This window comes from Motacilla alba, chromosome 1A (assembly GCF_015832195.1).
Source record: "Motacilla alba alba isolate MOTALB_02 chromosome 1A, Motacilla_alba_V1.0_pri, whole genome shotgun sequence".
Taxonomy (NCBI): Eukaryota; Metazoa; Chordata; class Aves; order Passeriformes; family Motacillidae; genus Motacilla; species Motacilla alba.
This window is the reverse complement of record NC_052031.1, coordinates 15,024,781-15,038,757: the sequence shown is the minus strand read 5'-3', so window position 1 is coordinate 15,038,757 and position 13,977 is coordinate 15,024,781. Positions and strand designations below refer to the sequence as shown.

The 13,977-nt window shown below is 43.7% G+C and overlaps 1 protein-coding gene across 1 annotated transcript in view; it reads right to left on the bottom strand.

Moving 5' to 3' along the window:
• The window catches only part of LOC119708839 (maltase-glucoamylase, intestinal-like), a 60,392-nt gene that overhangs the window by 34,136 nt on the left and 12,279 nt on the right, over positions 1-13,977 (bottom strand). The window contains exons 5-9 of the mRNA XM_038155739.1: positions 12,464-12,632; positions 11,756-11,852; positions 10,606-10,718; positions 1,678-1,803; positions 556-687 (exon numbers count right to left, since the gene is read on the bottom strand). Coding sequence (XP_038011667.1) covers positions 556-687; positions 1,678-1,803; positions 10,606-10,718; positions 11,756-11,852; positions 12,464-12,632 — 637 coding nt within the window. The remainder of the gene's footprint in view (positions 1-555; positions 688-1,677; positions 1,804-10,605; positions 10,719-11,755; positions 11,853-12,463; positions 12,633-13,977) is intronic.

Sequence of the window (13,977 nt, the reverse complement as noted above, 5' to 3'; positions counted from 1 at the left end):
GGGAAGATGGAAAACTCCAATTTTCACTTGTATCCAAATTAATTCATTTGTCCATATGCTGATTTTGGTTAGAGGTTCAACATACATTTTCCACAAATTTGCAAGTAATCATCTCTCACATTAACTTAGATAAAAAGTAAGTACAAAGAAATATGAATTGTAGTTAGTATATTCCAGAGTGATTAGGAATGTAATTTTTTCCACAAATCAGCTATTTTTGTATGTGTATTAAATTAATTTGTTCATTTCAGGGAAAGAATTGCATGAAAGCAATGTCAGCTCAGAGGCAAAATTTCTCGTAACTGAGTGGGGAAAAAGTTACAGAGAATTAATGTTTTGGTATAGAGATGATACTGGTAGAGAGATATCAAATAAAGACAATACTTCTAAAAATTAAATCTGTGAGAACTTTTTCTTCAGCTCTTCTCAACATATAAGAAAATGGAAAATCTGCTACACTAGTATACATGTGTTAGCACCTTAGTACTGCTATGAAGACTATGCTGGGAATAGTTCTTATAAATGAAGAAATAATTAACAACATCATTAATTTACCAGAATCACAACATTGTGCTTTCCGTTCTTCTTCATCTCCTTCATGAACTCTGGCAGACCAGCAAAATTCACTTTATCATAGGTAAAGTCCAGGCGACGTTCCATGTAGTCAATATCATAATGTTGGACATCCTAAACATTTTTCAAGTAAAACATTACATTATTATTTCATCCAGCTCTGGAATTCTCAGACAGGGAAGATATGGATCTGTTGGAGCAAGTCCAGAGGAGGGCCACAAAAATGATCAGAGGGGCAGGAGCACCTCTGCTATGAGGACAGGCTGAGACAGAGAGGGGCTGTTCAGCCTGGACAAGGGGAGGCTCCAGGGAGAACTTACTGAAGCCTTTAAATACCTAGAGGGGGCTTATAAGAAAGTTGGAGTCAGACTTTTTTGTAGGGTCTGTAGCAATAGGACAAGGGGTGATGGTTGTAAACTAAAGGAGGGTAGATTCAGATTAGATATAAGGAAAGAATTTTTTACAATGAGGTGGTTGCACAGGTAGATGGTGAATGCCCCATCCCTAGAAACATTCAAGATTAAGTTGGATGGGACTCTGAGCAACCCGATTTAGTTGAAGATGTTCCTGCTCATTGCAGGGGGGTTGGATTAGATGGCCTTTAATGGTCTCTTCCAAATCCAACTATTTTATGATTCTATGACTGAAGTATTTGATACAGAAATCAGAATGCATGCAATGGTATTTCTAAAAGGCAACTAATGTATGTAATGAAACCTAAGAGACTGTAATTGTAATCCTAGCAGTGGACTACAAGAAAATGTAGAAGCCCTAGTTTAGCAACTATTTTGCAGTGATCTGCATCAGAAGTTTGTTTTCCATCACTTGTTTTTAAAATGCTAGCACCTCATATTGCATAACAGCAAATCCACACCAAAACCACCTGCTATGCAGCCAAGAGCAGCACTTAAACATCATGTTCACAGCCCACTTTAAATGTTCTTTTCAGCATTATGAAGATATTACATGCAAACCCACTACATAAGATTATTAATGTCCTTTTATTCTACAATTCTCTTTGTAAGATAATTACTTTTCCTCCATTATAATTTTATTCACTTCAGAGTGTAAGATTAGCACACACAGTAAAAGGTTCATACTTACATATGGGATGTCATAGTGCTTCATGCGATCGACAGTTTTCTTTAAAACATCCAGGCTGTTATAGCCCCAGCGGGAGAGCTGGAATCCCAGAGACCAGTAGGCTGGCATGTGTGGGCGTCCAATGGCCTGCAGCAGGAATGGAGAACACAGAAACACAAGGCTGAGAGGGAAAGAAGTTACTCTGAAACACCAGGAGATGCTTCCAGATCGCTTAAAGCACAAAGGCCAGGGTACAGGCATCACACCCCCATTAAATACCCGTTCCTTTCTCTGAGTGGCTCTTGGCACAGCATGCTTGGCACTTCTCCTGGTGGATCCTTGCCCTTCAGAGAGACTCCAACAACACCAGCACTGAGCCTCACTTCTAAGGACACCCCAGTGGAAGACAGAGTGTATAAAAGCCAGGCTAATGTTAAATGTGCTGTCAGGCCTCTGCACAGCAGCACGTGCCCTCCCTTACAGGGCACATGCCAGCAGAAATCCAGTGGGGATCCCCATGCCATCTGATCCATGACAAGTCCACAAACTCCTTGGTCACAGAAGGCAAATTTCCAACCACACACAGCAACATAAGCTTTGCAAACTCCTCTTGCCACATCCAGCTGAACTAACTTATCAAGAATCTGATCTTTATTTGAGCTCTCTGAAGTTTTAATCATATTTACACACCAATCTGATGGAACTCAGTTACTTATGGCTGACTACTGTGGGCTGTTATTGCTGGCCCACATCCTTGTGTTGCCAGGCACTGACAACCCTCTTCAAGGCCAGACTTACTGTTTGGTCCCGCAATTCTCAACTGAAACACAAGGTAATGAGTTAAATATGATTTTATAAATATTTGATTTCCATTGTCTGAATGTAATCCATCTGTAAATGGCATGAGGAAACTCAATTGAGAGCACAGGGAAGCAAGGTATCCTGCTCTGCTTCCCCTGGTGAGAGCTGCTGTGGTAACCTGGGATAAGCAATGGGCAATTACGATGTGTCTGTTCTACAAATAAACTGAAATCTGGCTTTGTCTCATTAGTACACGCCAGTGTTTTCTAGGGCACATCTCCTGAAATCCTTACTTCAGTTAAATCCAATGAAACTAACCTTTGATTTGTATTTCTAACACCTTTGCAGGCAATACACGAAAATCTAGTAGCTAGTAAGCACCAATGACTTATTAATCAGCTGCAGCTATTGTCCCCCTTTGGCTAAATAATGGTCCCTCCCTTATTTCCTTGTGGATCTCCATGGTTAGGTAATTAAGCTGAAAAGTGCAAAACAACAAAACTTGCCTATTGGCAGCTAAACCCCATCTACTTCAAATAAATAAAACAAGGCACTTCCGGCAGTCTGGATCTATTGCATTGCTAAGCTCTCTGGAGATGCACTGCATGAAGGCACACCTTCCTATGGGATTTCCTCTAGGAAGAGTCTGACCTGGGAAAGCAAGGCTGAGCTTGAAATTGCTCTAAAATGCATCACATGCTAGAGCATCGGTACATGGATGTACAAAGTGCATCAGACAGAAAAACACATGTGGGAGAGAGGCAGAGAAAAGCTGAGGATGCTTTTAATGCCCCTGAGCTGGGAAACACACAGGGTAAACTGCTTCCAAACAAGAAATGCTTGGGAACACACAGCCAAACATTACAAATTTGGCTACAGTGTGCTTTCACTTGTTGAGATGCTGCTGTTACAGATAAGCAGAAACACAAGGAGGCCATAACCACTGGTGAGGTTAATGTTTTGGGTGTCTCCAGGAGGGACGCTCCAGCTGATCAGCACAGTTGCCCCATACACCTGTTGCTTGTCCTGTCCCACCAGACTTAACTTTCCCGATCCTCCTCAACACCTATTTCTCCTCCAATTCAGTTGGAGGCTGGGGTATTCAGAAGTGAGAGCAGCCATCAGCAGCGTGCTCCTGCCACAGAGGCATTCAGGTTCCACTGCACGCTGCTGTGCCCTGGCCAGGGCAGGCCTGGAACAGACAAAGGTGGTGCCTACCATGTAGGGGGAGGCCAATGGGCAGACATGCCATAACTACCCTGGTGCTATCCCATCTCCTTGCACATATCATCAGTTTTTTTTTCCCAGGATGTCTTTACACATCTGATCACCTCGACCAGCTTTCAAGCTCTGCTGGGGTTTTCTGTGGAGAGCTGAATGGGGTGTGATGGCTCAGGACAATCTCACAGACACCTTGTGAGCCAGCACCAAGGTGTCCAACACAGCATGGCAAGCAAACCTCAGGGCAAGAAGTCTTCTTCTCTGGCACATCCACACTCACCATGTTAAGGATAAATTCATCTGAGGAGGCAGCAGAGCTTGTTTTAGACCAGCAAAGGCTGCAGGATGAGCTTTGTGAACCCACCGTTTTGTGCTCCTAAAGCAGATGCATATTTTGCCCTTGCTTTCTCTACTGGAAACAGAGAATGACCTCTACAAACAAGGTTAAAAAAACAGACCAAAACAAAAGAACTCCCTAATGAAATAAAATGCTTTGTGCACAGGCTTCTCATCTTGGACAAGAGAAATAGGGAAAACTGGCTGATAAATATTAATCCTGCAGCTCAATGCAGAGCCCTGTGCCCTGGCAGGATGTCTGCGTGGCATCTGCTGCCTCTTCCCAAGCAGGCTGGGAAATGGGAAAGGGGGAACCAGGCTGGGCAGAGGCAGTGGGAACTGCTGAGCAACTCTGCTCTGGGTCCTGTGATACCCTGGGTCACTCCTGCCTGGGGAGGACAATCAGTCTGGGACAGTGCCAATACAGTGCATTTCAAGAGTTGGATGGGGATTGGTTTCTTCCCCATGTCCTATCAAGCAGGCAGGTGGAGAGCAGTGGGGCTGGAGGTGGAGCTGTGGCCACTGGTGTGTCAGTCAGAGCCCTTCCAAAAGGCCACGTCCCCAGCACTGGGGCTTGCTGGGGTTCACCTGCTCACCCTTATGGGATGGTGCTGTGTCATTCTGGACCACAGAGTGAGACAGTATTTTGTGACAGCATCCCTTGAGGAGTTTGGGATTACAGCTGGACAAACAGAAAAATATCTACCTTGCAAGGAAGACACTAAGTTTTTAAAGCAATTAGTTCTCTAGGTTCACCAGGCTGGTGCATCTATGGTGAGTTTAATTGAAACCAGCAGAACATTTGAAGAGGAAGGATGAAAACAGGGCAGCTGGGAAAACAAATGTTCTTTTTTCTAATTATGCTGTGGACTCTCTCTAATGGATCCCCTGAAGCTTCCTGATAAAGTAACTGACATATGGTACCCACTCACAGATGGATCAGCAGAGGCAGGAATGTAATTTTGCAAACCTGAAGACTCAAGTTGGATTTGATATATATTTAGGATCTAGTTAATTCATACAGATTGCATTCTGCATACAAATGATCTAAAAGTGCAGCAGCCAGGGAAAGCCTGATTGGCAAAACTGACTCCCATAGAATCAGAAAAGGTAGATGGGGTATGGCAGGGGAACTGAGGGAGGAAAACACAGAAACAGCAAACATATGGGGTATCCAAAATGAAGGGGGAAAAAAAAGCACAAAGATATGGTAGTGCAGAATCAGTTTAAAAAAAAAAAAAAAAAAGATCCTATTTTCTGTTCCAGAATTCTTTCTGCACTTGCTTCTTAAATAACTCCTGCTGTTTAATAAATCCACTGTTAGTTTTTGCATGTTTACATAACTTAGCATTATGTGTATTTTTTTTTTCACTTTTTTCAGAGCCATCTGAGAGCTGATGTATCAAGGAGGTACCCTGGAAGCATTTTGTGGCAAGAATGAAGTTCAGTGGAAACAAGTATATCTAACAGATAAAATCTGTGTCTGGGGAGCAAGTGATCTGTATTCATTTTCCCTGTGTTGGATTATTGGACAAATAATGTTATTAATATGAGCATCAATGATGTGTACTAGGTTATAAAATCTATAGAGTAAATCAGGATCCTATTCTGTTAATGCTATGACCAAAGACTTGGATGAGAGAGAGACAGCTGCAGAGTTATGCCTATATATCACAGAGGCTGGAGAGAGGTACTCTTTCCTCTGCTCACAGAGTTGAGATGTCCTGCAACACAGATTGCTGATCTTACACCCTAATTAGCTTCACAAAATGATTTCTGAAGCTTGATAGTTGCTTCAACTCCCTTTCTTCAAAGAGGAGTTATAGGAGGAAACTGTAAAACCCAAGTGGGCTAATGCACTGGGTTTAGTGTTTCTGTATGGCTGTGTATTTACACAATGGCTAAATTCCACAGGTGTTCCTATGGCCCACATATCTGTATCCAGCTCATCTGCTGTGACTAAGGCAAACAGCTGAGTGCTGTGGGCATCCAGTCAGTTAGAGGGTAACCTTCACTCAAAGTCTGTTAACAGAAGCTAAGCTTTGATTTAGGAGAGCAAAAAGAAAGGCCCTGAAGCTGCTGAACCATAAAGAAGATGCTCACAACCTCAGGAATATAAAAAATTTAAGGATTTTCAATGCCAAGGTCTTCAAATATTGGTTTTTGCTGCACAAAACAATTATCAGCTGTTTATTACTTCTTGGGGAATTCAGCTCCAAGATTCTCACTGACTCATCTGTGATAAGATCTATGTACAAGCAGGTTCCCCATGTTACCTTTCCAATAGGAGAGTGGACTAGAGACCTCTAAAGTCCCTTACAGAACTGTGGGCTAGTTACAAGTGTAAAGAGGAAGCAAAACAGCAATTTTGTCTCCAAACAGAATCAGGAGACTTAGAGTATGCTCACTTACAGCTTGTTACTGGATAACTGGTGATAAAATAACAAATTCATGGCCTTTACCCAAGAGCCATTAAATATCTGTTTTTTGAACCCTAACATTCCTGAGCATCTTGTTATGGAGCTCACACACTGCTGCTGTGCACCTTTGGTCTGTTCTGAAAGGCCACCAGTGGTCTTGGCAATGTTGACCTGGTATTAGATGTGACTGCAGAGCCTCAGCCAGGCTCAGATCAGTGCCTGAACTCTAGCTTGTTACTGCTTTTTCTCACCCTCCTGCAAACGGTGGTGTTTGCTGTTAAAAGTGAGATTTCTGTTACGTAACTGTTCTGCACACCAGACCTCTTCTGCAGTACGAGAAAAATGCGATCACTGTCATATAGAGAGAGCTGTACAGGACAATCTTAGATGTCTCAGATGTGGCAGGAGTAACACCCAACACAGCTGGGCTCAGGAGGGAGCAGAAGAATTGGGCTGGAGACTGCATCTTGCCATGGGACCATGCCCAGCACAGACACAGACATACCCTATAGACATAGGGTAGCATAGACATACCCTATAGCTGCTGCCACTGCTGTAGCACTCAGGTGCCACTGCAGGATGCATCCTACAGCTCACGTCTGCTCCATGCAGCACACAGTAGAGGGACAGAGGTACCAGCATTCGCCCTCTGCTCCCTTCTCACACCTTGCCTCACTCTTGGAGCCTGTTATCCTTGGCCAGGCTGGCACCCAGGGCCACCAGAGCTTTTGCTGTTACCTGTCCTCACTCCAAGGAAGCAGAGAGGCTGGTGACTCTGGCAGAGCAGCTCCAATCAACCCTGATCACCACACAGAGAGCCAAGAGCCCTGCTCCTGGCATAGCCCGGACCCACCAGCTCTGGCCAAGATTCTGTGGTCCACCTTGGGTGCTGGTGACAACCTGGAGAGGTGTGTGGGGAAATCTTGCATACTCCAGAGGCCAAATAAAGAGCTTTGTTACAAAGCTGTCCTAACTCACTGGTTTGGAGGGAGCCACATGAAAGCACAGAGCAGAGCTCAGTTCCTAAACCTCTCACAGAAACAAGCATAGCAGAGGCAGAGAGGCGGCTCAGATACTGAAGTGGCACTGAAGGTAATGGCACAAAACATTTGAGAAAGCTGTAAAGCACTTTGCCCTGGAAACAGCTCCCTTGTTGTCACAGGCTGTGTACCTGCTGGCACCTGGCACCCTGCCACAGCAGTGGGGCCATCCCAGAGGGATAAAATGAGGGGTCCCTGCAAAAAGCAGTGACTGGGGCAGACTTGCTCAGGAGGGAAGCAGGTGCAATTCCACTGAGAAGCTCTGCAGCAGTGCAGCCTGGTCCCACCAGGGGCCCGGCAGCCAGGAGCTCCCAAAACACCAATTTGCAGAGGAGACCCATGCAAACAGCTCAGAGAGCCGAGCCATGCTGCTGAGCAGTGCCTTGCAGACATCAGTCACACTTCTCCTTTCTAGCCCTTTTCTTTCCCTACAGCATGACAATGACTGCACAGGGAAAATCCTCTCAGTGTGACAGAAAAGACAATTGAAAAATAAAGTCTTTTCTGTCTCCTTCACCTTCCCACATATCTTGTACATAAAAGCCAAATTATTACCCTAGAGACTAATAATATGGTAATTGTAACATTTTTGACCTTGGAATTTCAGGATGTTTACTGAAGAAGTTATTATTTCACATTGAAATTACTAACATGCAATCTTTAAGATTCCCTAGAGAGTTGAGCACAAGCTCAGAGAATACAGAACAGGATTTTTTTGTCCTGACATCTGACATGTCTCATTAGGAGACGCCCACTGCTCTCCTTTACCTTGTTTTCTTTGCTCCAGCTCCATTTCCAGAGACAGGGGTGGAAAGTGAGCTGCCACTACCCATCAGCTGGAGAGTGAGAACTCTCTCATTTTATTTTCAGATGCTGACCACCTGCTAAGCCACAGAAATGCTGCCTTCAAACACCAGTAAAAGACTTTGAAAAGGCACAGGCGTGGCTCTAATTTCCATCGTACTGCTGCACTAACTGCCTTGAAATGGGGATCAAAGCTCCAGCCTGGGGGAGAGTTGCTTTACTTTTTCCCCCTTCCCCCCACTCCAGTTTTATTATCCATGTATAAGTTAAAATCCCAGCTTGCTTGCTGGTCTGTGGCAGTGGCATCAGAGATAGTGTGTGCTGGTTTGGGCCGGGATATAGTTAATTTTCTTTATAGTAACTGGAATGGGCTGGTTTTTTAGATTTGTGCTGAAAATAGTGATGATAATTCAGGGATATATTTGATCTTGCTGAGCAGTGCTTACACAGAGTCAAGGCCTTCTTTGCCCCTTACTCCACACCACCAGCGAGAAGGCTGGGAGTACACAAGGAGTTGGGAGGGGACACAGCCAGGACAGCTGAGCCTAACTGACCCAAAGGATATTCCATAGCAAATGGCTTCATACTCAGCACATACATCTGGGGGAAGAGGAAGGGGGAGCTGGATATTCTGAGAGATGGCATTTGTCTTTCCCAGTAACACTCACATGTTCAGCCATTCCCCCGATTCCTGGGGGTGTCTAAACACCCTCCTGCTCCTGGAAGTGGTGAATGAATTCCTTGTTTTGCTTTGCTTGTGTGCACAGTTTTGCTTTACCCATTAAACAGTCTTTATCTCAACCCACGAATTTTCTCACTTTTACCCTTTGGATTCTCTCCCCCACCCCACTGCGGGGGCGTGAGCGAGTGGCTGTGGGGGCTGAGCTGCCAGCTGGGGTTAAACCACGGCAGACAATGGGTGGGGATGATGTGCTCAGGGAGCTGGAAACCTCCAAGCAACAGAGCAGCTGCTCCTCCAGGACGTGGAAGAGCACCATCAGCCTCCCACCTCTCTGGGAGGCAGCACCTCAACCTCTCCTTGGAAAAGGAAGGTCTAGCAGAGCCTACCACCCCAGAGAAGCTCCAGCCTTCCCAAAACAGCAGCATGAGCAAGTCTTATCCCTTCCTTCACTAAACCAGAAGCCAGAAATACCTTCCCTCTGGGTTAAATCCTCTTTTTCCCTTGCTCTAAACCACAGTATTTCTGTTCCCATACAGGCACTTTAAAAGAAGGCAAGCATAGAATATGGAGGCTTTAAAAACCAAGAAGGACAAAATGTTTGCTAAAGATCAGAGCTCAGGCCCCTTTGAGGGGTGGCATGGGGAAAGGCAGAGCACATGCACATCTTGCTGTGAGCTCTGAATGCCTGGCTCTGGGATGCCCCACCCTGTTCAGCCTTCCTCAGGGAAGGCTAATTGCAGCCTAATCCTCAGGGTCTGCACAGTGACCCCCACCTTCTCACAGTAACATGCTTACTCCAGCTTTGCTCCACACTCTTTAGGTTTGGCACTGATTTCTTTACATACACAGCTTGCATCTGAGGTGGCAATTTTCTGTGGAAAGGCCCAGTTGAAGCATCATTTGGTGACCAGGAAAAAACATATTATCTGCTACTTTTTACTGCACAGTCCTCACTAAAAAAGAATTGCATGTACACTTCCAAATCAGCAATTGGCATGTGTACTCTCAGTTCTCTGGAAAACACTGGGCAATTGGATAGCAAGTAGTTACACTCTGTGAGACAGCAGTAAATGCAGTGTTATACATCCATGCTCTCCAATGCAATTATATGGGTTTTCATTAGTAAAAAACAGCCTGATGGCTCCAAAATCAGCAAGCAATTCCGCTGGCAAATAAAGGCTTGAAGACTTTAAAGTCCATTCAATATCTCTGAAATCTAGCATACGTAAAGTTCCCAAACATTCCCATCTGTGCTCTGCCTAGCTTGTTTTCTTGGCCTGCAGTGTCAATACGCAGTCATGTCATACAGCAAAGACTATAAAACTGTGACAGCTCAGAGAGGAGTATGCTTAGACAGATATCTTTCTAATCATTGCATCCCTTCAGTGCACTCCTGCATCCCATCCTGACGTATTGCAGGAGAGGCTGGAGATGTGCACTGAACACCCAGCCTGCCTGTGTCACTCACACAGACTATTCACAGATGCTCGAGCACACGCCAGCTTTCCCATGGATCTGAAGCTGCAGCTTTGTACAAATGGATCAGGACAAAGCTCTGCCTGCACTACCCACTGATACTACCAGATACTGACAGGACTGTGTGACAAAGCACTGCTCCATGTGCCAGGTGCACTTTTCTACTGACCTCAGTGTACTGCTGAACCACGTTCTCAGGAGTTGGTCCCATGAAGAGATAGAAGTCGAGGATCCCTCCAATAGTGCGGAAAGTCAAAGATGGGTTTGGAGACAGAGTAACATCTAAAAGCGAAAAAAAAGGCCCTCAGCACAAACCAGCTCTGCACCATACATGGGAATAGGTCAAGAATGCATCAGGGGAGGTTAAGACTCAACATTAGGAGACATTTCTTTACTGAGGGTGGGCAAATGCTGGAACTGGCTTCCAAGAGATGTTGTTGATGCCCCGAGCCTGTCAGTGTATAAGAGGCATTTGGACAATGCCTTAGCAACATGTTTAGCTTTTGCTCAGCCTTGAAGTGTTCAGGCAGTTGTACTACAAGTATGTTTTATGACCCTTCCAACTGAAATATTCTATCCTATCCTATCCTATCCATCCTAGGTGTGTGCACGCTGGGCTCTCCCGTGCACCCTGTGGGTACAACTGGATGAGCAAACAGGGCCTGAAGGCAGGCAGGCCCAGTGTTTCTGTAATCTCTGCTTTCACACTGGCATGCTGCGGCAATAAATCACAAAAACCCACACAGTGTAGATTGCATAGATCTATTTGTCTCAGTTTCATATTCATGCAAAGGATCAACAAGTCTGTGTTTAGGGTTCCTCTATGCTATTTTAATCTTATTGAAAGCCATTGTCTGCCAGGGGAAACTGATTTTATAGACTAAGTGAAGATTCCCTTTTTCTGAAATTATACCACTAGATTAATGCAGTAAGGTGACCATGGCAACATACAAAACTATTCTCCAAAGAGAGAATATAAGACTAACCTAAACTGATTTGATTTCATTATGCCAATCTCAGAGGAAATTTCTTCCACCTTCTTCTTTCCCTCTATTTGCATCTATTTTCATTAAAAAGTTAAGAATATATTTTCCCTGAAAATGCCTAAAAATGCCCAAATTCCTTGTTAAAAATTCATTCTACTGAAATCCCTTTGAAAAATCATTGAAAATCTATTAGTCCTGGAAGCTTAGTTAGCCATGCAGTCATTCATATTTGTATCACATTGAAAAAAGCAGTCAGTAAAACAGTATTTTATACTTACTAATCTATCATATTTCTATATGCAGTCCATATAGGGAATCCATATATCTTTTTACCTTGTGCATTGGAGTTCAGAAGGAGAACACCGTGGGCATTGGAGTCTGGTTCTACACACATGTAGAAAGGGTGAACTCCGTAGAGGTTGGCAAATGCCTGAAACATAAACAACATATGAAGTATGACTTGACTTTGCTATTTTTCATAGCTTTTGTCAGGTAGATACATATGCACAGAAAAGGAAATAAATTCATTCATAGTTAGAGACTTATTTTGAAAGGTTGGGGATCTTTTCATCCAAATTGGTGTGAAGTCAAATTGACAGAAAAGAGGGTTTTTTTTCCTGCCTTATCACAATGGAATTTTTTAGTCTTTCCCAGTTAAACCTTTGATATTCTGCTAAACCCTTCAAAACGGCATGAGTAAGAATCACTTTTCTAGTTAACACAGACTCATCAACCACTGACTCCAGCTCAGCCAAATATCCAATAAGTCCTGCTGGAGTCCAGCTTGTTTGGATGAACAGGGATGGATCCAAGCATGAAATGCAAAGCTCTCCTGAACCAGGAACTTGGCACACAATATACTTTTTCCTGAAAACTGCACTGTGAGAAAGGTTCTGATAAAAGGTTTCAAAGTTCCCTCAAAACAATTCACGGCTTGGTCTTTAATTAAAACTGATGATAGCTGCGACGCTTGTGACATTCCATGTTTGCCACCCTCCTTTGGTGACACAAGCTAGGACAAAGTGTTGCAGAGTGAATTACCGTCGGTGCCTGGTCCCTGGAGTACATGCCATAGGTAACAAAGTTCATGTTGTGCTTGAACGTGGGGTGCTCATGTTCACCAAACCCATACACAGAAGTGGATGGCACAGTGGTGGTGATCTGAAGGAACTGGTTGGAGAAAAACAGATCAACCAGGGGACTGTCCCACCTGTGACAAACAGAGGAAGACAGTATTAGTTTGTTTCTCTTTGGAAGGTATTATTTTAAGTTCATGTCTGGCTATTTATACTTTTTATGTACTTTGGAGAATAACAGTATTAAAAATCCATTAAATTTTACTCATGTGTCTAAAGTGCTTAACCTAACACATTAAATTCATCTTACAATGGTTAAAGATATCTCATTTACTTATGAAAAAGAATGCATCAATATAATTTTTGAAAAGAGCAACTAAAACAACAGAAGACAGACTATAAATTTATTATCAAAATAAGTGGTTGCTTATGCTATTTCCATGACAACCAACGTGAAAGGCTAAAAATTGTTATTACACAGTGGAGTTCAGAATTCTTAATGAGAACAACAGACATTTTATCAGCTTTTTTTAATGTTTTGCTGTATCAGGATCCAAATACCCCCAGCTTCATGCAGGTGCCTAAAACAGAGGTATAGTTTTTCTCCAGACTCTGCTTGAACAAGATGTTTTTATTGTGATGACTCTCTCCTGCTTCTCTCACCAACTTAATGCATTCATTACTATTGAATCATCTGTGGACACAGGCTTACATTTTAATTAGGTGCTACATTCTGTTTCCTATCTCTAGAGCTATAATGAGCTGCAAGTTAGATGGGGGAGAACATAGTCAAGCTGTGGAGAAGTGTTTTGTTAATGGTCATGTGTACGCCATGAGTATCTCATTTAGATAGCACCCTCTCGAGCCTTGTTTAACCATGAATTTGTTACAGCTAATTAAAATAAATGAGCCCAAGCCATAGAGCACAGAAGTGGCATAACTCTCCTTTTAATGTTCTTCTGTCAATGATTTTGACAAAATTAAATGGTTGATCAAATTGACCGGTAAATCAGAGAAATGGGAGATGGATTGTGTTGGTGGGGAGCAGCTCTACCCTCATGAGGAGAGCACTCTGATGAGTGGCCTGCCGCCTGTGCCACCAGCACCCCTCCCTGGGGACAAGTCCCTGCTGCTGGGAGGACTGGGAGAGCACCGCTGCTCCCACCACACTGGTGGGCTCTCCCACGAGGCTGCAAGGACGGCCACTCAAGGGGATGCTTAAGGCACTACCTTGCCTCTCCATGCAAAACTCAGGCACAAAGTACCCCTAAATTTTCCTAGACAAATCCAAAGTCACACACAGGTACTAAAGGGTCTGTGTGGTTTTTTTTTGGTTTTAAGTCTATTTGTCCTTTCCTACAAGCAGAAGTAAGAATTTGTATATAACTCGATTTGGTTTTTATGCCAGCAGGAACTCCTCCCTCCCTCCTTTCCATCATCTCCACCTACATGTAGTACTGAATAAAATTATTTTCTTTT